Source organism: Hyperoodon ampullatus (genome assembly GCF_949752795.1).
Source record: "Hyperoodon ampullatus genome assembly, chromosome: 3".
In the NCBI taxonomy this organism is placed as follows: Eukaryota; Metazoa; Chordata; class Mammalia; order Artiodactyla; family Ziphiidae; genus Hyperoodon; species Hyperoodon ampullatus.
This window is the reverse complement of record NC_136916.1, coordinates 3,996,640-4,024,438: the sequence shown is the minus strand read 5'-3', so window position 1 is coordinate 4,024,438 and position 27,799 is coordinate 3,996,640. Positions and strand designations below refer to the sequence as shown.

At 44.0% G+C, this 27,799-nt stretch overlaps 1 protein-coding gene across 5 annotated transcripts in view; it reads left to right on the top strand.

The window, feature by feature from the left end:
* Positions 1–332: 332 nt before the first annotated feature.
* Positions 333–27,799, top strand: part of EPC1 (enhancer of polycomb homolog 1) — a 66,973-nt gene continuing 39,506 nt past the window's right edge. For 4 of the 5 annotated variants that reach the window (XM_079700184.1, XM_079700183.1, XM_079700182.1 and 1 more), the window contains exon 1: positions 333–785. In XM_079700184.1, coding sequence (XP_079556310.1) covers positions 633–785 — 153 coding nt within the window. In that variant the 5' untranslated portion in view covers positions 333–632. Of the gene's footprint in view, positions 786–1,937; positions 2,367–27,799 lie in introns of those variants that run through there. The other variant, XM_079700185.1, reaches the window with a different exon arrangement.

Below are 27,799 nucleotides of genomic sequence, written 5' to 3'. Positions count from 1 at the left end.
GGGCCGCCGGCAGTGACAGGTGCCCGGGCCGCCGCCGCCGCGCCGAAAGCCGGCGCGCGAGGGGCGGTCGCTTCCCTGCACCCTCGCCTGTCAGCCAGCGGCGCCAGGCGGGAGCGAGCGCGGGCGGCGGGCAGCGGGCGCGCGGGGCGGGGAGGTCGGCCGTGGCCCCCGGCGCCCGAGCGCCCCGCGCGTCCCGGCCCGGCCCGGCCTGTTGGCGGCTGCGGGGGCGGGGGCCGGGCGGCCCGGCGCGGGGAGCTGGGCCGGGCGCCGGGGGTTGGCGGGACGCGCGCTCCGTGCCGGCGCCCGGCCTCGAGCCCGCGCCCCCCCCCCGCGTGCCCGCGCCGCTGCGCGATGCAGTGTGGGGAATGGCTGGGGTTGGCTGAAGAGCGCACAGTGGAGTTTTAATGTCCGCCATGTTGGCCATGGCGTATTGAGGAGAGCGAGCGAGAGAGGAGCGGAGCGGCTCGGCCTCCCACCTCCCGGCGGCTCTGAGTGCCCGGACGGCGGGCTCCGCGCTCCGCCCCTCCAGTCCCCGGCAGCGGCGGGCGAGTGGGGACCGAACCCCCGGTTCTCCATGATCCCGCTGGCCGGGGCCGTTTCCCCAGAGCGGAGAGGTATCTGCTGCGCCTGAGATGAGTAAACTGTCGTTTCGGGCGCGGGCGCTAGACGCCTCGAAGCCGCTGCCGGTTTTCCGCTGTGAGGATCTGCCCGACCTGCACGAATACGCCTCGATAAACCGGGCCGTGCCGCAGATGCCCACCGGAATGGAGAAGGAAGAGGAGTCGGTACGTGTTAACTCCCCTGTCCGACCCACCGCCGGGCCCCGCTCCCTCCGCTGCCTGCGGCGGCGGCGGCGGAGCGCAGACCCACACAAAATGGCCGCCATCTTCTCTCCGCCGCCGACTCCCGTCGCCGGCGGGGCCTTTACCCCGCCGCCCCCGGCCTCTCGCCCCGGCCGCCGCGGCCCGGCGGGGCCTCCTGTCGGGCCACCCGCCGACCCCGGCCCCTCGGACCCGGGCCCCGCGGAGTTCAGGCGCCCGCAAGGCACAAAGGGGTCACGTGACGAGGCTGCCGGCAGCCATTTTGTGGTCGGAGCGCTTGGGCTGGGCCTTGTGCATCCGGAGAGGGAGCGGGCGGGCGGGCGGGCGGGCGGCGGGGGGTGCGGCGGCCGGGCCGCGGAGGCCCCGCCTGCAGGCCTCTCCGCGGGTCGCTGGGTGGCGCTCTGGGGCCGGCTCGGCCTTCGCGCTCCGCCGGCGCCGGCAGCGCAGGTTCCGGGCGCTTGGGGGCCGTGCTCTCCCGGCGGCCTGGGAGGCTGGCGGGGCGGGCGCGGCCCACGTGGAGCCGCCGAGGGGCCGGGCGGGGGCGGCGGGAGCCCTGCCGCGGAAGGTCGCGGCCCCCGAGCCGCCCTGAGCCGACTTAGGTGCTGCGTCCTCTTTGTGGGACTTGTGCCTCCATCCCTCCCCAGTCTTACCTGGTCGGACTCCTCCTGACTTTTCCTTTGATCCTTGAGAATATGTTGCGGGTTTGGGGGGCGGTACTACGTGGCTCTTCTGGAGCCTGTAACGTTATTAGTTGCTTCCCTAATAAAACCTGAGTCCGCCCGATGGCTGGGTTTCTCGAGCTGGGGGAGAAAGGACCCCATGTAAGCAGGTGTTAACAGATCTACCTGTTGGAAGACGGCTTTCTTACCCGCCACCGAACTCAGGTTAAGTGAACCCCTTCCTAGAAATCTTAACCTGGAGGTGTTTCGGTTGGGTGGGCTTCGGCATGTAAGTGTCGACGGCTCCCGGACGCCGTACCGCAGCGGCGGCTCTCCCTGGTCGTGGAAGTTGGGCTCAGACCCACGGATAATAGGCTCTTCCCCTCGTTCCCCCAGGTCCTTGGCAGGGTCACTTGATGGCTTCTCACCCTAAGGAATTGCATACCTTGGTTTTCAGGTACAGCCACTTAAACGGGGGGCAGTGTGTTGACAGTTCCAGGAAGTCGAGGAGTCGCTGGATTGGTGCTACAGTTTTGTGGTGGAAAATCGTTCTTTCATACCTCTGTTTGGTGCTGTAAGAATTTTCTAAATGCAGAAATCCTGCTCTGTAACGTCGATTTCGAAAAATAAAGCTGTTTAAACTCCTTGGGTTGTTTGACCTTTCAAAGTCAAATAGTGGTGACCGTCGCATGTTCTTTCCGAGAGAGTAGTGTCTTAGCGTGTGGAGTAGTTGAGATTGTCCAGCGCGGTCCTGACCTTTAAGCACGTTGCCTGTGAGACACCACCTCTCAACTTGTTTTACTTGTATCAGCGGCAGAGTAGAATGGTGCCGCTTGTTTATTTTTAAATAAGTGATTTGTTTTGAAAAATTAAAGTACTTGTGACTGCAGAACCTCGTCTTTTGGTTTTATTTTTGTTTCCAAGTTTTGCAGGTAATACTTTCAAGTTGGGGTGTCGTCGTTACCACTGCCCTGGAAATTAATTGGTAGTTCCTGTTTTGCAGCCGAGGAAGGAGAGAGCTTTGATAAGAACGGATAACACTGCAGTACACTTTAAAATTCAGTGAAGTCTTGCTCCTCGGAGCACTTTGGACTGTCCCAAGGGCCCCAACCTGAAATCAGAGCTGAGCTCAACTGAAGTATCAAGGCTTATTAAGTTTTTACGGATCATTTCTGTTCACTGAAATGATTTTGACGTTTTGTAGTTCATTGTTTTCTAACATGTCGAGTCCCTATTTTTGAGGGATTTTTTTTTCCCCTTCAGACTACCTTTTCCCATCGTCCGTGTAGAATTTGTTTCACTTCACATCCAACCAAAACTATGACCAGTGAAACACAGACTTCAGGAATAGTCACTGAACTGAACAGAAGAATGTAAACAGTCCCAGGCAAACAGCTGCTCTCCAGTCCTGCGACTGGAGCTGGCGGGGGGGAGGAGGCTCTGTAGATCACAGGATTGAAAGTAGCATGTTAGCCCTGAAATGTATGCCAAGCACAAATAAAGGTAATTGAATTCCGGGTTAGCCTGAGGAGAAGAAACTTTTTGATAATTTGCTGAAGGATGATGTGCTTCGTATAAAGACGAACTTATGCCTCCGATTGACACGTCAGGGTCAGGAGCGATCTAGAACCTGAATTGAGTGTCTAGTTTAGAAAACGTGTAATCCTATGTTGATCATGAAAGATAGGGCAGAATTAGATGAGGACAGTATTGTATATATGTCACCTCATTAAGAAGGCATTTTATGATCAAATATATCTGGAAAATTGTCATGTGAACTGTACCTGCTGACTGTTGCCATATTTTGTTTCTGTGGTAAACGTGGCAGAAATGCTAGGTGTAAGCACAGGGAAAATAACACTTACTAAAGTATTCCCATTTAACTAATTTTAATATTACAAGCTGAACGCACTGCCTTAATTAGGCATGCCTCTTAATTTTTAAGGAACAACTTTAAGTAGAAGTCCTCCCTCCCCTCCAAACATGAATTATACTCAACTTCAGAAGTTAGTTGTTAGTCCTTTTTTGATGAGGATTGAGAAATAACTCCAGATTGTAATAAACTGAAGGACTTGACTGCAACATAGATGTTAGAGATTCAGTGTCTCAATTGCTATAATGTGATACGTTGTAACTTGCTATGTCAAAAAGTAACAGTTGATACATGCTTTGATTTAATGAATAACAAGTAATTTTCAGATCATGGGAAATCAATACGCTGTCAGCTCTAAATATGAAATAAGTTCCTTAATTTAAACACATGGGGGGGGCAGAGGTTGCACCATTATAATTTTTTAACATTTTAATTTTCAAATTATAATCTTAACTTTAAGGTTAGAAATGTTGAAATACTACTTAGTGCCATGGCTTCACCTTTAAATGAAAGGGTAGTTTTTCCAAGATATCAGTACAATCGAATGTCTTCGGTACAATTGGAGCTTTACGTTTTCCTTTATGGTTACTTCTCACTTCAGGAAAGACATTCTGAAAAAGTTGGTTTTAAAGTGACACTCAACAAAGTGGAGCTGCTTGGTTCCTCTAGTAGTTTAACTTTTTTCATTGGGATGCCAGAGTGTGTGACTGCATATACTGTAAGGGGTGGAGGCTTAACCTCTTCTCCAGCCGACGAGAAGAGAAGGAAGTGTGACGGTAATTAAAACGTTAATGATGATACCGCCTTGTTACTGCCCTGCGCAGCCACCTTTGGGACTGTTGGGTGTAGGGCCCAGCCATTGCAGTCCAACACCTGGTTTTAATAGGGTTCTAATCAGACGTATAGTCCCATACCTCTCTCTTTCCTCTCTTCAAACTGTATCCTTCATTAGTGGCCAGTATACAACGTTAAGAAAACCAAGTTTATAAAGTAGACAGGTAGGTGTTTTTTGTTTTTAATTACGAGTTAAAGTGGAAATACGTACATGTCTCTGTTAAGAGGAAAAGTAGTTAAGCACTACATTTTCAAAACGATAAAAATCTAGTTTGCTTTATAAAAACAAGCTTAAATCACTTTAAGTGATAAGTTTAAAAGTCCGATTTCTCATTTTTCTGACAGAAACTAAGAATCTTTTCCTTTAAAATTTTGTAAACCAAGATTTCTTAGTCCTTAATCTAGATTCCTCCATTCTGTCCACTGCATTGGAAGTGAAAAGAAATATGTGAAGTTGCAACTGTACTAGAAGCAAAGCTTAATTTTTACAGCTAGTTTGAATTAGAAAGGAATTGAGGATATTGGGTTTTCCATTAAGTAGCAAATAATTTAAGTCAAAGATAATTGAGAAGCAATAATGAAGTCTAGTTCCAGCTTTCTGTCCTGCCCAAGATATTTTTGAGTGTATCAGCTGGGTTCTGAGGGTTATGTGGAAATGATGCTAGAAGTAGTGAATTCCCATGATACGCATATACAGTTTTGTGACAGTATATTTTTCTTGGGAGGAAATTCGTGTTTGTCATCAGTTTCTCAAGGTATTGATAAAGGCAGAAAGCCCAAGGTTAAGATTTGCTGTTCTAGCAATTTCAACAGTCATTTTGGTTTCATCAGTATGGAAGTTATTACATAGACTTAATCAGAGAAGAAAAATTAAAGGCAAAAATTAATCGGCAAAAATAACTCTGGAAGACTGAGGCCTCTTACCCACAAAAGGGGCCTCTTACCCACAAAAGGAGCCTCTTGAAAACTGTAGGGCCTGGTGCCTAAAGCGTTAATATTTAATATTAGCTCTTGTTTCGGTGTGCTGTTTGATATTTAAGATTTTGGATTAGTACCATTTGTACTTAGACTTCATTTTCTTATAAAACAATAATGAAAACTAATGGGCTTATGTGTCTAATGGTGTTTTGTGGGTGCTTGTGATCTGTAATGGAATTTATGCAGAACTACCTTTTCTTTCTGTTAATCAACAGGACTTAATTAAAAGTGCCATCTAAATACAGGAGAGCTTCAATCTTGTAAATAAGGAATAATAACCTGTGCTTACAGGTTCATGAATTTGTGGATAGAATTAAATATTAAACTAGCCATTCCTAATAGTATCTAAGGCTAGGTTTTGGTTTAGTCTATATATTGCATTCTACTATATCGTGGTCTGTAGTAGTAGTAGTAATGGGAGAGAAACGGAAGATGTATGTGTATCTACATACGTACATAATGGCAAGAGATGAAGGTGTGGATTCTGACTATGTGATTCCATTTTTCTGAAAAGTTAAGGGTAGTTTTTATCAGCAATTGGTTAAAACGTAATTTTAAAGTAGAGGGTAGCATTTTATATAATGGAATGATGGTATGGTTTGTGATTCTATTTCTTAGAAGAAGACAACCCACAAGGAAATGAGAATTTTATATTGTAATTTGGGAGTAAAATGACTTCTGAGTCTCCAAGTGCAAAAACAGTATGAAAGCATGAAGTAAGCACATAGACAGAACTAGATAGTGTCTTTTACTCTTAAAAGCTTTTGAACCCTTGAAGCGTGACTTATATTAATGTCACAATAACTCCTCTGTAAGAATAAATCCATTTACAGGGAAACCACCAGGAAAAGAAGTGATTCAGATGTTTTAAACGACTTGCTAGAACTACTTTCAGTGAATTACTTGAAGCTTAACTGTTGACTTCTGCCCATTATCTTGGTCAAGTTTACTAAAGCCTCTGATAATAGTTAATGATTTTGAGTAATTTCAGTATTTTAAACAGAGTGGATACTTAACTTTTCACCTTTAAATATGTGAATTGAATTTCATCCACCAGCCCCACTGTAGGTAGATGAAAACCAAAAACAAACGTGCTGTTAATAACTCTACCGCGACCCATGATCTGAGTTGTCTCTTTGATGAGTAGGGATATAATCAGTTCTTTAAAAGATACAGCCCTTCTTCGATTATTTGTTGTCATGGAGGTTATCCTTAAGAAGTTGGTTCAGCTTCAGATACGCCTGGTGACAGTTTGCTGAGTTTCGCAACGCATTATTAAAGCAAATCATTTTGGTTGAATTTCCTTTGGTACAGCAAGTGCTGGCTGAAGAAGCATGACGCAGCCTTAGGGTAAATCCCGGGGCAAAGGTCAACTGAGGTTTGAAATACCCTGTGGGTGATTACTAAAGGTTCAGATCTTTCTATATTGGGATGAATTATTTTGATTTTCTTAGAATCACAAGTACCAGTTGTATATCCTCTGAGAAGAAGGTGCTTTGGCATTTGTGGCCTTTGACAAGTCAGCTAAGCTTACTGGATGCACTTCAGTTTCTTCATGTGCCAGCGCTCTCCTGACCTACCTTACGTGGGAGGTTGAGCTCTGGGGAGTGAATCAGACGGTATCCGTGAACATGATGTGCACATGCATTTCATTATTACCAAATACTAAGTGAATGTTCATGCTGGCCTTTTTGTTGCTGTTCAAAACTACTTACATTTGTACAATCCCTTGTATTTAGGATTGTCTGGTATAAATATGTTAGATGTGTTGTCTATCCTCAGAGGATTGTATGATGTAGTTGTGAAAAGTTGTGTCTTTAAATTTAGGTAATTATTAATTGGGAAGAGCATCAGGCTGGGAGTTACTAGACCTGAGACCTCATCCAGCTTCTGACTGTGTGTGCACACGCGTGTGTGTGCGTGCACACACGTGCTTGCGTGCTCTCACACACCCGGGTTTTCTTAACTGCAAGGTGAAGTAGGGCCGTGGTAGTTTCCTGTAGTAATGAGCATATACTGTTACCAATGCATTTAGGTCTGTTAACGTATGTATTTTATGTGTTTATAGAATAATCATTAAATCTTTAATTAGTTGATGGCTTCATTCGCACTCTACATAAACACAGTTTACACAGAAGTAAAGGTAACCCGGGTGCATGGATGATTGGTTCCAGTTTAGTCTAGAAGGCTTGTGTTTTAAAGCACTTAAAGAATATAAGTCGGTTGCAGTAGTCACAGAATGCTTTTATTGTTATCGGGGTTTGAAATTAGAATCAGAATATTGTATTGAAGGTTGCAAATTTGTGCTTTACCTGTAAGATAATGAGAGTCTGAAGGGGAAACAAAATCTAAATATGGCTGTTTTGAAGTCTAAAGCAAGAATTTGATCATTGTTCTAATGGCTAAGTGAAGATTTTTGAGGTATATTGTACAAAGACTAAGAAAATATAGATAAATCCAATTTCATTCACTTTTGTAGCAAATATTTATTGTGCACTTACCGTGAACTGAGGACTGTTATGGGCTCTGTGGATCCGACAGTCAGCAAACACTTTTTCATGGGTCTCACATTCTAGCACCTAGGCTCTATGAGGGCAGGACTTTTTGTTTGCTTTGTTCACTGATGTTTTTTCAGCACCTGAAATAGTGCCTGGCACATAGTAAGTGTTCAGTATTTGTTTAGTTGAATGACTGAATTCTAATGGGAAAACAGAGACAAAACGCGAATGAATGAAAGTGGCGGTGGATCAAGACAGTATAGAATTTCAGGTGGCAGGAGGAGGATAGAGATTTCTTTGTGTGGAGGGTCAAGGCACGCTGGCTCTGAAACGTGAAGTGGGAGGAGCCAGCCCTGCGACGGCCTGCATGGAGAACATGCCAGGCAGAGAGACTGCAGATGCAGGGAGCCCAGGCAAGGGGCAGACGGCCAGTGTGGCTAGAGGGCAGCGAAGAGGGTTGAGCAGTACGAGGACCGAGAGGACCCAGTCGGGGGTCCGTATCTGGTGAGGCGCTGCAGGCTGCTGCACGGAGCTGGGGTGGTTCTGAGGTGAAGTAACAAGCCTTTAGAGAGTTTCAGGCAAGGCAGGGACATGATCCGGTTTATGTCTTTTCAAGGTTATTCTCGCTACCATGTGCAGAATGAGAGTGGCTCTAACCAGGGTGGTGGTGGGGAAGAAGAGAAATGGATAAACTGGAGGTATCGTTTGAGGGTAGGACCAGCAGAACTTGGCTGACAGATTAGAATGTACTAGACGGAGAGAAAGAATCAAGGATTAATCCCTGATCTTTACCTTGAGCAGCTGGGTGGATGGGTGATTAGGCCCCTGCTTCCTGACGCAGGGAAGATTGGAGGAGGGAGGGTTTATAAAGGATGGACTTACTACTCAGTTTGAAGTGCCTCTTACTCATTTGTGTTTAGCTGGATACGCAAGAATGTAAGCATTAGAGCAATCTGCACTCGAGGTGCACAATTCAGAAGTCATGGGCTGTACGATAAATCTGAAGGTCTTTGGGTTACAGGTGTTTTTAAAGCTGTGCATTGAGGCTCAAGAAGAGGAGGAGCTATTAGAGAATTAGGAAGAAAGTGAGGATAAAGGTGTCTCAAGAAGGAAGGACATTGGTTAAATCCGTCTACTGAGAAGATGAGTGAGGGGAAAGTGACCGTTTGATTTGATTAGATATGTGCCATTGGCCTATTTTGATGGCATGGTGGGAAGGAAAGCCTGAGTGGAATAGAAGAAATACTGAAAGATAAATAAAAGGGTCAGAGCAAGTATAGGCGACTCCTTGGAATAGTTGTGCTGGGAAGAGGCACTGAAAAAATAGCCGGGGGGGATTGGGGGCATCAACAAATCATTTCTTTTAAAAATTAGTTACAAAGTTCAGGCAGATGCAAAGTAGGGAAGCTAAGCTGAGTCCTCCATTGCCCAGGCCACTACCTGGAGAGTTTCCAGGCTACAGGCACAGGTAGGGGAGGCCCCGGATAGAGCCTGCCAGCCTCCTGGAGTTGAAGAGGCAGAGAATTCAGTTTGGGGAGGCTACAGTGGCTTCAGGGCTAGGTACCAGAGATGCACCGAGGTCTGCAGAGAGGTCCCCTGGAGTCTCAAGCCAAAAACTGGTCTGAGCCTGTCTGGGGGGGGGGCGGTGGGGAGCACCTGGAAAGAAGTCGGAGGGACACTTCTGGGAGCTCACACAGGACTGGGAATATGTTATGTCCTCAGTGACCAGAGTGGGAAGACCTCCTAATGCAGAGGGCATCAGATAAGAGTTCTCAGAGGGTCATTTCCTTAGTGGTAGGGCCCAATTAGCTCTAGACTAAACTGTTCTGGACTTAGCCTAATAAAGACTAAACACTAGCCTCAAAAGGAGCCAACTAATTTCATATAACTGTGTCCCAGAGTAAAGCCCCACAATGTTTAGAGGAATACTAAAAGATCCTACAACATAAAACTTAGTGTTTGGCATCCAGTTAAAAAAAAAAATCACCAGGTATGCAAAGATGCTGGAAAATCTAACCAATAACTAAGGAAAAAGTTAATCAACAGAAAGAGACGTAGAAATAACCCAGGTAATAGAGTTAGTAGACAAAATTGTTAAAATGGCTATTACAAATAAGTTACTAGAACTAGTGTAATCGTTGGAATGATGTCATTAAAAAGGATGAAATAATCCTATTTCCTCTCCTACTCGACGACTTTGTTCCTAAAAACTGTTTCCTATCTTTTCCTGGATTGGTTTCATGGAGGGCTTGGGCACTGATTTAAGCAGAAGTACTTTTTCCTTTTTAGAAGTAAGGAAGGATATGACATGACCAGCGGTAGAGCAAGCATTCAACTTGAGTTCAAGAATAAAGCAGGTATATAATAAGGTTTTTCTAGGGTTGAGGTTTGCCCAGCAAGTACGAAGAGTGGAAAGGGGGATGAGGGCAGTCAGAGTATGCGCGAGGTAGACGACCGTGATAGACCTGGATCCCAACTGGTGACGCAGGGGAAGGAAGGCCTCAGGGAGCTGGTGCGGAACGGGGAAGTGGTCCGACACACCGGGATGGCGCTGCGGGGGAGGGGTGCCGTGCTGGAACGGGGGAGCCCGAGCCAGGAGGGTGCCAGTTAAAGAGCGAGATGCTTGAGTTTCGATTGCAGCGGTGTATCGTCCACGTAGATGTCGTTGCTCAGGGTGATGCCGAAGGTGTGGGCATAGTTGAGAAGACCGTGAGCTCTGACTGAGCAACAGAGTGGATATGGCAGCTCCGAGGAGAGGGAGTGAGGGTGTGAACCCCTGAGGGGTTAGGGTTTCTGAAAGGACAGCGGAGAGGAAATGGTGTGGCCTGGCAGTGGGGGGCAGGGAGGCCACTTAGCCCGTCTGTAAGTGTGCGGGACGTGGGAAGATACACAGCTTCTCCTGGAAGGGCTCCGGGAGTGCTGCTTCTGGAAGACACTGCCAGGCTTAAAATAGAGCAAGGGGGTGAGGGAACGTTGAAAGAGGCTGAGACTGTGGAGAGGAGTTTACTGATGCGTCTTATTCTAGAGAACAGACTGGAAGTGTGGGGGAGGGTGGGAAGAGCAGAAGACTGGGTCAGATTAGGGGACGTTGGTGGTAGTAAGAGCTAGAGTGATGCTGTCAAGTCGTGAACTCGTTGGTAATGGGTGTGAGGAACGATGGGATTTATCCGGCCAACCTCAGACGCACAGATGGTTCACAATCCCTTCCTGCCGCTGGGGACGGGGGGAGGAGCCCAAAGCAGGGGCGGCCCCACTAGACAGGCACTGGTGGCTCGATGAACTCCGAGGCCTGTCACTCCTGCCGCTCAGGTGTGTAATAATCTGTCCAGAGAAGAGCTTGTGTACAGCGCGCCTGTTTCAGGACCCAGGAAGTGGGCCTTTACGGTTGTTACTGAGCGCCTGAGAACTCTCCCTCCTCTGCAGTGCTTCTCGACCCTGCACCAGTCGCTCACCCTCAGAACGTTCTGGAAAATTAGGGGGGGGGTGTTTTTGATTGTCACAGGTTTGGGGGAGGTGCTTTAGGGGCCAGGAACAATGCAAGTGCCACCACGCAGAGGACAGCCCGGCAAAACAAAGAATTGCCTGTTTGACTTTTTGACTGTCCCGCAGAACATCCCAGTTGGTGAGATTTCCATTTACAGATTATTTGAGTCAAGAACCTAATTCCATTTTACTTGTAAAGTGTTTTTTGTGTAGTTTTGGTATACACTAAAATTTCCAGGGCTGCAACTGTATATAAAGTAAGGGAATGTTGTACTTTATGTTGTTGAGAACTTCTGCAGTCACTGTTACCGTTTTGGAAATAGTAATAACTTTATCAACACCGTTCGTGGTATTTGAGTCAACAGTAGTACAGGCCTGCAAAAAGTCTGGTTTTTTAGCTCTCTGTAGACATCTAAGCTTCTGTAGTTACTTCATTTTGTCTTCCTGGGTACATATCCCAATTATTTACATGTTGAAACACATAGTATTTTATTATAACTTACTTTCCTTTAATTTCTACTTGGTTTTGCAGTTAGATCCTTGGATTGATTATATTAAAACGTGCATAAGTAGAAGAGTGGAGTAATTTGAAAAAAGGGAGCATTGGGTCTGACAGGGTTAAAAACAGCTGTTCTGCTGGGTTCAAAACACGAGCTAAGTTGTGGTCTGTGCTACTTACATTTACCCCAGGTCTCTCTAAGTGTGGTATGAGAATGAAATGAGCCTGTGTAAAGTGTATAGCATGGTGCTTTACTTATAGTAAGTGCTCGGATCTTTTTTACTTATTATTTTGGTTTAATTTTTGTCCTTGAAGGATGGAAATGTGTTTTTTAGGTAGGATTTTAAAATTTCAACAGATTTCCATCATAGCAAATGATTATTGATATGGAGTGTTTTGATAGTGAGTGGGTATGGTTTTTATACGTATCTAGTTGTATTTATGACAGAATGTGAGATAATAAGCAACGTATCAAAAAACAAGGTCTTAAGTCGTGTCAAGGAAGTCAACTCAAATGGATTATTTTCTCAACTTAAATACATGCTTGGTTTCCCAGCCTCAAATGTATGAAATGTGTTTCGAAGCATTTGCTGGAAAAAAACGTTTTCTGTACTTTTTAACAGGTTCTGTACATTTTAGTGATTTTTGGTTCTGTTTTTAAAAAATGTTTAGACTTTTAAATCAATTTTTAATTGAAGTATAGTCGATGTACAACGTTGTGTTAATTTCTGCTGTACAGCAAAGCAATTCAGTTATATATAGTGTGTGTACGTATGTATATATACATAAATATATATATATACACACGTACACACACATTATTTTTAAAAATATATTCTTTCCGGGCTTCCCTGGTGGCGCAGTGGTTGCGAGTCCGCCTGCCGATGCAGGGGACGTGGGTTCGTGCCCCGGTCTGGGAAGATCCCACATGCCGCGGAGCGGCTGGGCCCGTGAGCCATGGCCGCTGAGCCTGCGCATCCGGAGCCTGTGCTCCGCAACGGGAGAGGCCACAGCAGTGAGAAGCCCGCGTACCGCAAAAAAAAAAAAAAAAAAAAAAAAAAAAAAAAAAAAAATATATATATATATATATATATATATATATATATATATATATATATATATATATTCTTTCCCATTATGGTTTATCATAGGATATTGCATATAGTTCTCTGTGCTGTACAAATTTTTAGTTCTGGAGGCTGCTCTTCACGTACATCCATGCATTTGGGTCTAAGAATTTCTGTTAAAAGATTAGGATGTGCTCTAATTCTGAAAGGTTTATAATTGCTTTTTAACCGGTCTCCCTACTCTAGTTTTCAAATTTACACTCCCCTCAAAGTTGTCAGGATGATATTTTTAAGTTTGAGTCTGGTTGTTATTCTGCTATCTAAAATTCTTAAATTGCTCTTTTTTTCTGATAGAATAAAATGCAAAAACCTTTCAGCGGGGTTCCCTGGGCCCTGCAGGATCTGACCGCTGCCTCCATCCCCAGTCTTTCCCCTCCTTCAGCCCTGTATTCGTTGTTTGTTGCTGCATAACAGATTACTACCAAACTTAGTAGCTTGAAACAACGAACACTTAACTTTCTCACACAGTTTCTGAGGGCTAGGAACCTTAGGAGCAGCCTATGTGGGTGATACTGGCCCCAGGTCTTTCACAGAGTCCCAGTAAAGCTGTTGGGACAGCAGCCCAGTAGGGCTGCAGCAGGCTTCCCCCAGAGGAATGGGTCCAAGAGAGAGAGAGAACACACAGTCTTCTGTGACCTAGTTTTGGAAGTTACACATCGTCACTTCTATCTCTTGCTGTTGGTCACACAAACCAACCCTGGTAAGTGTAGGGGGTGCCTCACAAGGCTGTGCATGCCAGGAGAACAGGGATCATTGGAGGCTGGCTACCACAGTTGACCACATGCAGAATGTTCTCCCTCCCTCCCAAAGCCCCCAGAAGTCTCTTCCCGTTACAGCATAAGGATCTCATCCAGATTGGTTTCAGGTACAGTTGAGGCGTCTCAAATGTAGTTCATTACGTATAGCTTCTCAGGTACAAATTCCTCTCAACCTGTGAAGCTAAAGAGACATCTGCTCCCACCCTCCGCCACCACCAGTATACAGTATTGGGTCAGGCTTGGGATAACTGCTATAAAACATTCCTATTCAAGGGGAGTTCCTCCATAGCATTTCTGAAATCCAGTCAGGCAAATGATGGTAATTCCCTGGTTGAGTGTCAACTCCTGGGTATAATTCACGCAAGCTGTCAGTTTTGCCCTTTGGGCATTTGGTTCACCCTTCCTTTTTCACGAAGGTAGAACCTAACCTGTTTGCTACTGGGTTTTCTTAACTTGCTTCCTGCCAGCAAAGCCCTTAACTTGCTTTTAGGACTTTGAAGGCCTCTTTTCATTTTGTATTGTCTCTTGTCTCCGTAAGTTCAAGCTGGTAATGTTTCTGTCTGTATAATTCTTTTAAAAACTTTGTGGGTCTTCCATGCGCTGTGTTGGTCTTCTATTTAATTTTATTCCATTAGCCAAATGCCACACCCATGAACCTCTTTGAGGTAAGCCTTTTACTACCAGAGCTCCTGCTGAGACAACGCCCTTAAGCTTCCTCACGGCCTTATTGTTTGATTGAGAGAATCTTTGAAGCACATGGTTCTGTGCCTTTTGTCCGACGGAAGAGTGCTCTGAGACACCATCTTGGATCTTCCTGAGGTCTTCCCAGAGGATTTTCTGGTCACTCCCTCAGCGCAGTCTTTAGGCCGTGTTTTTCTGTCGGAGCCCTGGATTTGATCTTGGGTCAGAATCCATTTCTGAATTTGAGCACCGTCTTCAGTCCGGTGAGACTGCAAATCGTCCACACCTTCGAGTCCTGGCTCCTCTTTAACGGTTCTTCACCTCATCTTCTCATTTTTTACCATATATAGCAGAAGGACAAGGCAGCACTTGCAGCTCTCTGGTGGAAACCTTGGCTGAATCCCCCAGGTCATTAGGCAGAGTTTCCGCTTTTCACAGACCTGACGGGGTCGGTGTCCGTAAACCTGCTCCTTCCTGGCAGGGATGCCCCTGCCTCTGGTTTCCAGTGACGTTCGCCTCACCTTGTGAAAGACCACAGGGCTTTTATTAACAGCTTCTTCGCTGACACTGTCCTCAGAGGCCGGGGCCCAGTGCCACACCATTCCAGCAGCTTAGGGTTGTGTTATTCAGTGAGGACCCTCCATGCCCACATATGTGCGCGTTGTCCATTGCTGCGTGACAGCTTATCCAGAGTTGAGCCGCTCACGACAGCAAACACTGATGCCGGCTTCTGAGGATCCGGCATCTGGGAGCGACTTTACCGGGTGGCTCTTGTCGGCAGAAGCTGTTGGCGTTGCAGCCATCACCGGGCCCCTCTGTGGCTCCCTCCCGTGTGTCCACACAGCCTGACACCTGCCCCCCTCCCCGCAGCAGGCCAGCCAGGGGCAGGTGTGCCGGGGTGGGTAGGAGCGGTGGGTAGGAGCGCGCCGCCCGACACGGGAGTGCCCTGGGCGTGGCCGCCATCACCTGTGCCGCCGCCCTGGGTCACACAGGCCAGCCCTGGTACGTGCGCGAGGGCCGCCCCAGGCTGTGCAGACCAGGGGAAGGTGCCTGGGCCGCTGGGAGCCCGGCCGCCGGGAGCCCGCTGCGCGGTAAGGCGGGCTCCGCGCCCTCGCAGCTCGTAGCTCCCCTGTCCGCGCGTGCTGGCTCCACCCCCCTGACCCCACGTGCCTTTCCCGGCCCCATGTTTAGTCAGCTTTTCTGAAGCCCTTCTTGACTTCGCCTCCCCGAGTGACATCACCGGGAGTTTTAGAGAACAGATTCAGTTATATGATTGTTGCTTTCACTGCACTTGAAGCCCTCTGAAAGCAGAAACAGTGTTGTATCTCAGAAACTTAACCCTGTTCTGGCACACATGTTTCTTTAATCAGTGTTTGTATAGATCTGGAAAAATCTAGGTACTTTATGATTATCTGCACTCTAAAATGGCGGTCAGTTACCTGCTTTACCTGCCTTTGAGCTTTTGGAGTAGGCTAGTAAAAGTAGGATTGAAGCTATGGCTTTGCATGTTTTTCTCTGGGATCGCGAGGGACATGAGACATTCTAATAATCCAAAATTTTAAGCCAGAGAAAATGTCTTGGCCTTTCCAGTAGTAAGTTTTGTGAAATGCTCTGCTAAAAGCACTTATTCTATATGGTGTTGGTGTATCAAATATTTGTAAACTTACACTTACAAAGTATGATGCTAAGTATTATAGGGTCCACAGACATGTCTTTTCCTTTAAGGAGTTTATTAGACTTCATATGGTAAATAAACCATAATCTGAGGCAGTCGTTTTAAGTCCTTGTTGTAAACATCAGAAATGTCTATTTTTACTTTGGGTAAATTTGTACGTTATCACTCAGAGTCTAACAAAACTGTGTAAGCCAACTTCTAACGTTGAGTTCCTGAAAAGTCATCTCTTTTTTTCGCCACCCCATTTGAAGTAAATACAGGTAGAATCATGCAAAAATCAAAATCAATTATTTTACTGAAAGTTTTTACATTATTATATTAAAAGTAAGTTTTTACATTAAAATTCTTTGTGATCTGAAAGTGGCTTGAAAACCAAAATTTTGGTTGCAGTTATGTTTTTATCACTCTTTGAATTTTCCTTTTTATCTATCATAGTGGTATCTTGACACTATTTGTGAAAATTCTGTGTGAACTTTTTTTGCCTTGGTGAATTTTTCCTTTGTAATGAAATTCCAATGAAATAAAAGCCATCTTTTTTTTTTCTGTATACCAGGAAATATCATAGAATCAATTCCATAAAAATATGTTCCTTGATTACTTTGTCTTGAGTTTTTCTATGCACCATTTAAAAACATCTGCTGAGTTCTACTTTATGTATCGTCTGAACTTTTATGCTGTGATTTTGTGGAATACACCTCAGAAATTCTTCCTATCTTTTTGTAGTGATGAAACATTTTTGTTCTGTTTTTTTGAAGATGGACAGAAGAAAGAAATGCTTGTGACAGGATTAACGTTTTTATTTTCCTCATCTTTCTATTTTTAGGGCTGTTTTTTTTCCATATAAAATTTCTCAGTTGAACCTTAACTCTTATTCATATCTAAAACTGTTTTTCAGGGATGCCTTATACATTGTATCACTACCCAGAGGCCAATTTTAAAACTATAATGTCCCTTAATTTCTGGGCCCAGCCATGTTAAGTCCTTCCTGGAATAAATCTTACATTTGAACTTTAAAAATCTGTGATTTCTAAGATTCTGGTCTAGAAAGTTTTCAGTAAGTAGCCTACCTTACCATGTGGGAAACAATGTATAATATAATATGTGTATCTTTTAGAAGTGTTTCTGGGGCCTGTTGGAGAGGTATCTTGTGATATAAATGTGTTACGCCAGCCATATCATGTTGGTGTCATGCTGTCCTTTCACTCAGTTTAATGTATTTGGATTTACTGTGAATCAGAATGGAGAAATTAGAGAACTACAATGAAAGTTCAGAGAGGCTAGCAAGAGTTTAAAATATCTTGAATAAAAATTCCAGTGTAGTGGTATTTAATTTCCTAAATAGTTCACATGTTATCATCTTCAGTGGCACTTCCCTAATTCAGGGTACTAACATCTCTTGCCTAGATTTCAGTACCTTCCTAACAGGTCTTCCCAAGAGTACAGTTGCTGCTCCCCTGATATTCTTAGCACAACCAGGGGTCCTTTGAAAACTGAAACCTCATTGTGTCACTTCCTGCGGAAGACCTGTAAAGGGGTTCCATTGCTCTTAAAGTGGCTTATCTGTGACGCCTTATGTATCCTGGCCCCTGCCTCCGTTTTGTTCCTCCAAAGCCTTCAGGTTCCCTCCAGCAACAGGGTCGTTCCTCATTTATCCCACGTACTGAAACGTTGTTCCCCTGCGGGTTGGCTTAGTGCTCTCCCAGGGCTCCCTCACATCTCCTCTCAGGGTCACTTGCTGAGATATCTGCCCAGTAAGGTAGGTCGGTTACATGCTCCCATAGTAGCATTCTTAGCAATTTACTTTTGTGAGCTTCCGGTCCATTTATGGAGATGTTTGATTAGTCTTTACTGCATGACTCGGGCTCCCAGTACCTTTCAGCATTGCAGCTTAATGCCACCATTACTTGTTGAGTGAATGACTGGATTGGCCTATTGCTAATTTATTCATATGTTTCTAGTTCAGTCTGTCCCGGAGCTGTGTTTAGAGATTAGAACATAACTCCCTCTGTAATTTAGAATTCCATGAGGATAATGATGCTTCCATCAAATTCTTCTACCACGTGATTACTCTGTGATCAGACAAGTTACTTAACGGTAGACCTCATGTTTATCAGTTGTAGAAGGAACCTGACGTAGTTGATCTGTAAGTTTGCCTCTGACTCACGTGTTCAGTGGCGTTAAGGGTTTCCCTCCACTTATCAGACAGGGTAGGCAGGGTTGTACTGTGAACAGACAGCCGTGAAACCTTAGTGGCATTATAACAAAGATTGGCTTCTAACTGCACTGTTGCCTGGGTTGATTTGGGGATTCTGTTTTATGTGCCCCCATTCCAGGACCCAGCTGACAGGACAGCCTCCATCCTGAACCTTGCTGGGCACTGTAGTAGAGGGAAGGGCTCTGGGAGGCCTCCTGTCTCGTATCCGTTACTCACATGCTCCGGCCAGAAGCCAGACACCAGGGTGTCATCACCTCAGCTCACAACTCATTGGCCAGAGCAAGTTACGTGGCTTCACCTAACCGTATCGTTGACCAGGAGATACAATTCTGCCATAATGAGCAGATGGCAAAGAACAAAAATATTCGGCAAACAGCAGTTAATGACAGATCTGCCCTTCTGGTCAACCAACGATCTGGATCACTGTCCTTTCCACAGACAAAGTACACTCATCTCCTCCTCAGTGAACCCAGCCTGAAAGAAACCAGCTAGACAGCATCAGGCTTGGAATATTAGGATTTCCAGGTGATACACATATTTCCCTGGATCAGGTTTGGATGTGCTTCCCCTTGACCTGGAGATCTGTGAGTGAAAATATTATCTGCCCCCCGCCCCCCATCCAGTTTACTTTGGAAAAACAGAGGCCTGATCACCACAGTAACGCTCCCCTTTGGACAATGGAAACAGCAGTTCCTGATGCATAGCAACTCAAGACTCGCACCGGGCTGGCTTTATAAGGGTCTCCTTTCCCTGGATGTGAGAAATATTCTTACGTAGGTACCAAGTGCAGGCTCCTGGAGGGGCTCCCAGTCCACTGGTTTGTGTGGCTCTTGGCATTGATACCCAGGAGATGCTTCCTTTCTTTCCATCATCTTCTTAGCCTCATCTGAAGTAGGTATTGGGGACCAAAGCCCTTCACAGCCTGCTCCCTTCCTGTAGAAGCTAGGAGACCTGAGGGTACTTTTAAATCAATCTGGGCTCTTGATTTTTGCTTGTTTGTTGGCAGCACGACATTGTAGGCTTGTAATGTGGTTCCGTTGAGCTCAGTGTGCAAGATGGCCTGTCCTCTCAGTTCTTTACAGGTGTCTGTCTGTCTCCTAAATGCTGATCCCAGAAGCCTGTTAGCTTTTGCTGGAAGAGCTGCATCCTTCGTGTCTGTCTCTGTCTCTCTTTCTTCTCTGAGCATTTTGTTCAACTGAAAGCACTTAAACTGTGTGTCCAGTTTTATCTGGGTCTGTGCTCTGAGACTCTAATCCATTCGTGTGTTTTAACTGTGGGTATCCGGGCCATACCTTGGTTTGTTACTGTCTTTGTTAGTCAAAGGCCTTCTTGATTTGTTAATTTATGGGTTGAGTTGAGAAGCACTATTCAAGCACTGCAAATCCTCAAATATTTGGCCTCTTCTCTTTTATTCCTGCTTACAAACTAGTCAGTTTTTAAAATTTGTTTCTTTCTTGTAATATCAAACAAAGCAACCAACACACCATTTTAATGTCCAGGTTTTTTAACCTCTTCTAGAGCTACAAGTTTATTAATTACATGATCTGCTTTCCAAGTCATGGTAACTGACTTTTACCAAATATTTTGTACTACCTACTATGGAATGCCACCCTTTCAGCCTCTGAGAAGTTTCCTTGCTGCCTGACCCCCAAGCTAATGGCATGTATTTTCATCTTTGTGTTATAATAGTACCCCACTTCTGGGACCAGTTTATGTCAGTCAGGATAGCCAGGTTATGATGTGTGATTACAGACAGTCTCAAAAGTTTAGTTCTTGTTTGTGTCCCATTTTATCATGGGTCAGCTGGGCAGCCAAGCTAATGCAGCAGAGGTCTCAAACATGGTGACAGGTGGGAGGAGCGCTTTGAAAACTGTGCATCTTCCACCAGCAGTTAAATACTCTGGTCCAGAAGTAACGTGACTCGCTTTGACTCACAACTCAATGGCCAGCATTAGTCACCTAGCCCCAGCATCTACAGGAGGCCAGAAATGATTTGGTGACCAAAACTAAAGCCTGTCTATTACACGTTCAGTGTTCATCTTTGAAGATGAAGAAAAGAGGGTATTTATTGTAAACTACATCCTATAACTCCCTGCATTTTTGGCGGTGTGCTGGCTTCTAATGTTTAGAAGACATTTGTGAGGACAGAGGTGTGACTTCAGCAGTTAATGTGCCTTTATAGGGTTTCACACACACACACACACACACGGTAAATTTGGAATTCGTCTTACTATTAATTTACTGATTCATGTATATAGCTACAGTAAAATAATTTCTATTAATAATTTAAGTTGTTATTATAATTATAATAATAATACTAATAATAACACTAATAATGCCCCAGGGCTTTATGGATATAACTTCATGTAATCCTCAGTGCAACCTGATCAGGTAGGTAGCTTTTTTTTCTGCCCTTTACTAGTAGGAAAAAAGGTTAAATTCGTTTCATTATTTATAGTACAAAGAGCTAATAAGTGGGTGCTGGGTTCTGTGCTAAGAGGTTTCCCTGCATGTCTTAGCTCATTTTATCCTTATAATGGCAGTTACCTCATTTCACTAATAAGGAAATTAGAATTTAGAGATGTTAAGTCACAATTAGTAAAGGGCAGGACTGGGATTCTAATCCAGGTTTCTGATGTAGAAAAATGTGTGCTCTTAAATAGTATGACTTCTTATATGTCTTTTTTTTTTTTTCTTTTTTGGGCTATGCCGTGTGGCTTGTAGGATCCCAGTTCCCTGACCAGGGACTGAACCTGGGCTCCCCCCAGCCCCAGCAGTGAAAGCACTGAGTCCGAACCACTGGACCGCCAGGGAATCCCGAGAGCGTAGTCTAATAAAGTCAGAAAATTTTTTTCTGTACAGTATGTTTTATATAAGAAAATAATTTATGTTACCAAATAACATTAAATTAATCAAAATCACTTGAAATAATGAAATATTTATTTTCGTCTATCAATGTGTTTCTTCCTTTAAATAAAGGAGGAGTGAGTTTAAGTGAGGGAAACAAACATTATTAAACAAAAAAGTTTTGAGATTATCAGAGCCCCTTCTATTTTTTAGCCACTCCAGAAGACACAACTTCAGAAATTACACAGGAGTTTTATGGTTTTGGTAAAACCAGGGGGCTTGATTTCAGTTAAGAAAAGGAAGGAAATTTTGTAAGATTATTTTTAGTTTTGGTCCTAAGTGAATAATAAGTACAATGTGTGAACTATCACTTCTTCCCGTACTAACCATGTTATAGTATTTTCCACAATTACCTTAAACTTGGACAAATCTTAGCATTCCTACAAGCCCTAAAGTAGTTTTATGTATGTTTTTTTTAACCATTTTTTAAGTTGAAGTATAGTTAATTTACAGTGTTGTCTTAGTTTCAGGTATACAGTAAAGTGATTCCATTTTATTTATATATATATATATAAATATATATATATAATGCATATATATTCTTTTTCAGATTCATTTTTATTGCAGGTTATTACAAGATACTGAATATAATTCCCTGTGCTCTACAGTAGGACCTTGTTGTTTATGTATAGTAGTGTGTATATGTTAATCCCAAACTCCTAATTTATCTCTTTCCCCTCTCCGCTATCCCCTTTGGTAACCATAAGTTTGTTTTCTATGTCTGTGAGTCTATTTAAAGTTTTACATTTTTGATGGGTAAAACAGAGTATTAATAAAAGCAGTGTATCAACAGCCGAGTCTTGATTGCTACATTGACTGGTAGGAAACTACAATAGGTAAATCTGTTATTTTTGATAGAACAGGGGATGGTCCAGTGTAGCCTAAATTTGTGACTTTATTTCAGCCTTCTTAGTTCATCACAGAGTCCTTAGCTCTCTGGAGTGGTAAATCATTTGGTAATCTCTGACTACTTTTATAGTAGATTATATAATAGTACCTAAATAAAGTACTTCTAAAGCCAGGTGAGTCCTTCATAATTTCCTTTTAACAAAAAGCTGATTCCCTTCTTTGAGGGAAACTCATATTACTAATTATTTCTATAAAAAGAAGATTATTTTGGCTCCGCATTTGGTATATGTGGTGTTAAAGATACAGTAAGCAAAAGTGTTGGAAGTCCAGGGGAAGAAATAACAAATTTTAATGCTTTTTCTGTTGCCCGTACAGCAAGATAAATCAATACTTATTAGAGAAGACTATACTTTACCCTTTACTATGAACCTCTGTATATGTGGGCGATTAAGAGTAGTTAGTCACACAGGGGAGCATATGTACCTGGCCTAAGCTCTCCTGTGACTTAATCTTTCTCGGCTCCATCCTGCATATCCAGGTGCCTGGGTGTTGTCAGCAGTTAAGCTTTACGAGCTGTCATCTCGTAAAGTGCTCGGAAGAGAATCCTGCAAGAGAAGTGAGGAAATCTGCCCTTACTTCCTTAACTTACCTGGTTGTAGCTTCCCCGCGCTCCTGTACCCACGATGCTGTCACTCATTTCTTCAGCTGTTTAAAGTCCTTTCTGCTTCTCTCTTAGTGTTCTGAGTCCTCCCCTGAGTACCAGCCGGAGCTCAGCCATTCATGGGAAAGGCAAAAGAGGACAAGAAGGAGGAATTAAACTACAGTAGAAAGACCATGGGGCTCTGGAGTCAGACCTCAATCCAAATCCTACTTCACCACTCGGGCTAGTGACTTACCTTACTGAGCTTCACTTTCCCTGCAAACTAGGTATTATAATAATACACCTTCAGAATGAAGATTAAGCGTCTAATATAGGGTCTAATATAGTGATTTTTTTTTACTTAATGAGCTTCCCTCTTTTGTCATGTTCATCGTGTAAATAGCAGAGCGTGCTCTGTGTGTGCCAGGGATCCACCAGACTGCTGAATCTCAAGCATTAGACAGAGTGTAAATAACTGTATCTGCATGAAGAGTCTGCAGACTTTCTGTGGAGAGTCAGATAGTAAATATTTTAGGCTTTGCAGGCTTTACAGTCTCTGTCACAGCTCTTCTGCTGTTACGGAGCAAAGCAGCCGCGGGCAGTATGTAAATGAGCACGTGCGGCTGTGTTCTAATAAAGTATTTGCAGAAACAGGTGGTGGGCCAGATTCGCCCCAACGGCGACAGCTTGCCAAACCCCAGTCCGTATTATTGTCCCTACAAGGGAGACCTATTGCCAGAGATTTCATAGTCTTACATCTTAATACAGCCCTCCTTTTAAAAAATTAATTTAGTAAACTTACCTCACTATGAGTTGAACAGTGGAGTCAGGAGGTTATATTTCTCCAAACGGATAAAGTCTGTTATTGTAGAAGAGAGTGTTTCCTGTACCACTGTTTAACTGCAGCTTTATTTTAATGTTTACCTTACTCTTTCTGGTTTTTGTGTGTGTGTGTGTGTGGTACGCGGGCCTCTCACTGTTGTGGCCTCTCCCGTTGTGGAGCACAGGCTCCGGACGCGCAGGCTCAGCGGCCATGGCTCACGGGCCCAGCCGCTCCGCGGCATGTGGGATCTTCCTGGACCGGGGCACGAACTCGTGTCCCCTGCATCGGCAGACGGACTCTCAACCACTGCGTCACCAGGGAAGCCCCAACTTACTCTTTCTGTTTTTTAAATTTAATTTAATTAATTTATTTTTCTACAGCAGGTTCTTATTAGTTAGCTGTTTTATACATATCAGTGTCTACATGTCAATCCCAATCTCCCAGTTCATCCCACCCACCCCCCAACCTTACTATTTAATACTGAAAATTAAAGGCTTGGTCCCACCAGACATTTATATAAATCACACTCACAGTGGTCAGTACATAATTAGGAATGTTGACTTCTGTATTACTCATTTGGAAAATCATGGTGCATTTTGGCAAATGTGAAACCACTGAGGATGCTTCTGTAAAGAAACTGTTCAACGTTGTCTGTTACTGTCTGTGCGTTTTCCAAAATTATTTAATCACAGAACTCCTCATAGAAAGCTAATTATGTCCCTAGAACTATATTCAGAAGACGGTATTCTGAGGCTCTCTGGTCTCACTGACTTAGGAGATCATGCAGTTACTTAGCAATTCTGGAAGAAGAATTTACACCTCTTGCTCTTGAGTATACAGTCTACTATTCCCCTCCCCCGCCAATTTCCTTCTGCTCTTAGCTTAAAGAAAACAACTGTTACAGTTGACCCTTGAACAACATGGGTTTGAACTGTGCAGATCCACTTATACATGGATTTTTTTCTATAAAAACTACACCACTACAGGCCTTCCCTGGCGGTCCGGTTGTTAAGACTCTGCGCTCCCATTGCAGGGGACACGGGTTCCATCCCTGGTCAGAGAACTATGATCCCACATGCCATGCCGAGTGCCCAAAAAAAAAACTACACCACTACAGATCCGTGGTTGGTTGAATCCATGGATGCAGAACTGCAGATGCAGGGAGCCCACTGTAAAGTTATACTCAGATATTCGACTGATGGCGGGGGCAGGGTCGATGCTCCTAGCCCCCGAGTTCAAGGGTCGTCAACTGTATTTGGAAATAATTTCAAACTTACAGAAAAGTTGCAGGAAAAAGAGGAGTACACCCATGTATACTGATTGTTACCATTGTGTCCCATTTGCTTTGTTTATGTTTTTCCATACACCCATTCTGTCATACACACACATGCACACGCATGTATTTTTTTTCCAAACCATTTGAGATTAGTTGCCTATATCATGGCCCTTTACCCCTAAATATTTCAGCAAGTGTTTCATCTTTTATGATGTGGACATTTTTAAAGATTAGAGTCGCTTTGATTTTTTTTGAATAGGGTGATCCCATTTTGGGTTTGTCTCATGTTTTCTCAGTTAGAGTCAGGTGTTGCATTACCAGCTAGCACATTATATAAATGATGTTATATTCTCATGGCATCACATCCGGGGGCACATATATCTGTCTGCCCCTCATTGGTAATGTTAATTTTGATCACCCAGTCAAGGTGTGGCCCAGTGTCTCCACTGTATAGTTGCTAGTTTTCCCTTGAATTAATAAGTAATCTGTGGAGAATCTACATCCTTTGGAGAGTCGATGTAGTAAAGTTGTTATGAGCTTATACTCAAGTCACAGCTGGGTTCGAATCCAGCTAACTCTATGAACATAGGCAAGTTTATTATCTGTGAAATAGGGGAGGTAGTAGTTGCCATCTCTTTATCTATCTATGAGCTTTAAGTGAAACAATGAAATAATGTGCAGCTCAGGCCTGGCATGTAATAAATGCTTAGTGAATGTCAGCTATTATTTTAGTTCTGGAAATACGAATTAGTAGGCATAGTAGTAAAGCCTAAGGCTTTATAACCCAAAGCTAAAAAAGACTTCCCGAAGTCATTTCTTCCACGAAGATTAACGTTTTATCCAAGATGAATGTGTTTTTAAAGCATCTTCTTACTGAGTTTGTTCTTTGTCTTGGTGTTCTTTCCTACCTGCTGTACCCTGTCCCTTCTGGTATGTGTGAGACAGGCAGTTAAGGGGTGAAACCACTATCAGGAAATATTCTTTCTGGATTCAGAGTTGTTTGGTTTCCAGTTTCATAAAGATCTTAATTGAACAGACATTTTAAAAATCAGCTGTACCTGTTTTCTGTGTTACCACTGTGATAGTCTCCTGTAACTGTCGTCAAAGACTTCCTAAAAGAGGGGTAGACGTGCGAGTAGAACTATAAAGAAATGAGAGAGGTTTAGATGGACTTAAAACACAGGGAGCAGCATCACATGTAGATGTTATTAGAAGGCGCCGTTAGATGCTCCCTGTGGCTGGCGTGTGAAGGTCAGGGTAGAAAGTGGTACGGTGCTGGACTGGCAGAATTAGCTAGAGCTCGACCATCAAGGACCCCGTTTTGCCATGCCAAGATCGTGAAGGCAGTAGAGAGCCAAGGATTAAGTGTGAGAGGATCGTGATCATAATTCTTTTTTTCTTTCGTTTTCTTTTTTTGGCCATACCACGTGGCTTGCAGGATTTTAGTTCCCTGACCAGGGATCAAACACGTGCCCCTTGCAGTGGACTCTCAGAGTCTTAACCACTGGACCGCCAGGGAATTCCCCATACTTTCTGAGAAAGACCACTGACAGTAGCTACAGAAGGGAAGTGGAGAATGGTGTGATGCTAGAGGTGAGAAGGCTAGCTGCCGCCTGGATGTGACAGTGGGATGAGGAAGCACTGAATAATTTCTAGACATGAAGGAGACATTTTAAGATCTGGTGCCTGATATGGAAATGGGGACGTAGGAAGCAAAAGGGAGCTGGAAAAATCAAGGCTTCTGACTGGGTGACTGGATGTATGATGGTGCGATTCACTGAAATTGGTAAGACACGAGGAGGAACAGGTGTGGAGAGTCGGCAGATGGGGACATTGATGTTAACACGAGATATGTCAGTGGAACGTACGGTAAGAGGTCTTTCTACATGTGCCTAACGTTCAACAGAAATCTGTGCTAGAGAGTAAGATTTTGAATCGTGTCCTCAGCATGTAAATGGTAGTTAAAGCCATGATGGTGGATGAAATTGCAAGAGTGAGTATGTACAGGGCTAAGGACTAAGACTTGGTATAACACTTGTTCGTATTAGCCTATATAAACATGTTCAGTTTTCGATAAGTTTAAAATAGATGTTCAGTTTATTCAGTGCTGTTGCTTTAGGGTCTAACCCCCCAAAATGAGAAACATGTTTGTATTTTATTTGACTGCACAGTTAAAAGGTATTAAATAACGGCAGATGACTAGCTCTCCGGGGTACGTTGGAGGTGCAGAAATCCTCAGCATAAAGATTATAAACAAAAACAAGAGCTTTTTGAGCTGTTTTAACTTTAATTTTTAGGGAAACATTCTGATTAGATTGTAATTCTATGAGAGTAGAAAGAAACTAATTTCAGTCCCTTCCTTTTCACATTGCCAGACATCACACTGGGCAGGCAGACTCTTAATAAGCACAGCACTAACAGCCCACGTCTAAAGGGATGTCAGGGGTACAAATAAGGGACATGAGAAGGTGAGGATCAAAATTAAACTGAATTTTGCCTAGGGCTGCCTTTCCTGTGCTACTTAGCAACTTTAAGTCCTGAATATGTTAAAAGGAAAGTACTAAATTGACAAATACTTCACACTGACGAGAAACAAGACTGGACAGTTTTACCCATACCTTAGCAAAGGTCTTCCTTTACTGTTTTATAGTCTAGAAGTAAAAATAATTTCAGAGTACTGAGCTTTAAGTGAGAGGAGTAGAGAGTAATAGAATCTTTTACTGTTTATTTCTTGTAAAAAATATAAGTATCGAACTGCTCTTTTTCTTGCCAAATAGTTAATCTGTCTTCAGCTATTTTAAGTGTTTACCCCGAGTATTTTAAGCACAAAAGCAAAATGCGTTTGTCTTTTTTTATTTTTTGCTTTTATCAAATTTAATCTTTTTTTTTTTTTTTTAAGGAAGTCCATTCCAAACCAGAACAGTTTGTGGACCTTAAATAACTGTTGTAGGGCTTCCCTGGTGGCGCAGTGGTTGAGGGTCCGCCTGCTGATGCAGGGGACGCGGGTTTGTGCCCCGGTCCAGGAAGATCCCACGTGCCAGGGAGCGGCTGGGCCCGTAAGCCATGGACGCTGAGCCTGCGCGTCCGGAGCCTGTGCTCCACGACGGGAGAGGCCACAACAGTGAGAGGCCCGCGTACCGCAAAAAGAAAAAAACCCAAAAAACTGTTGTAGTTTCACTGGCACATTTATTCAACAAACATTT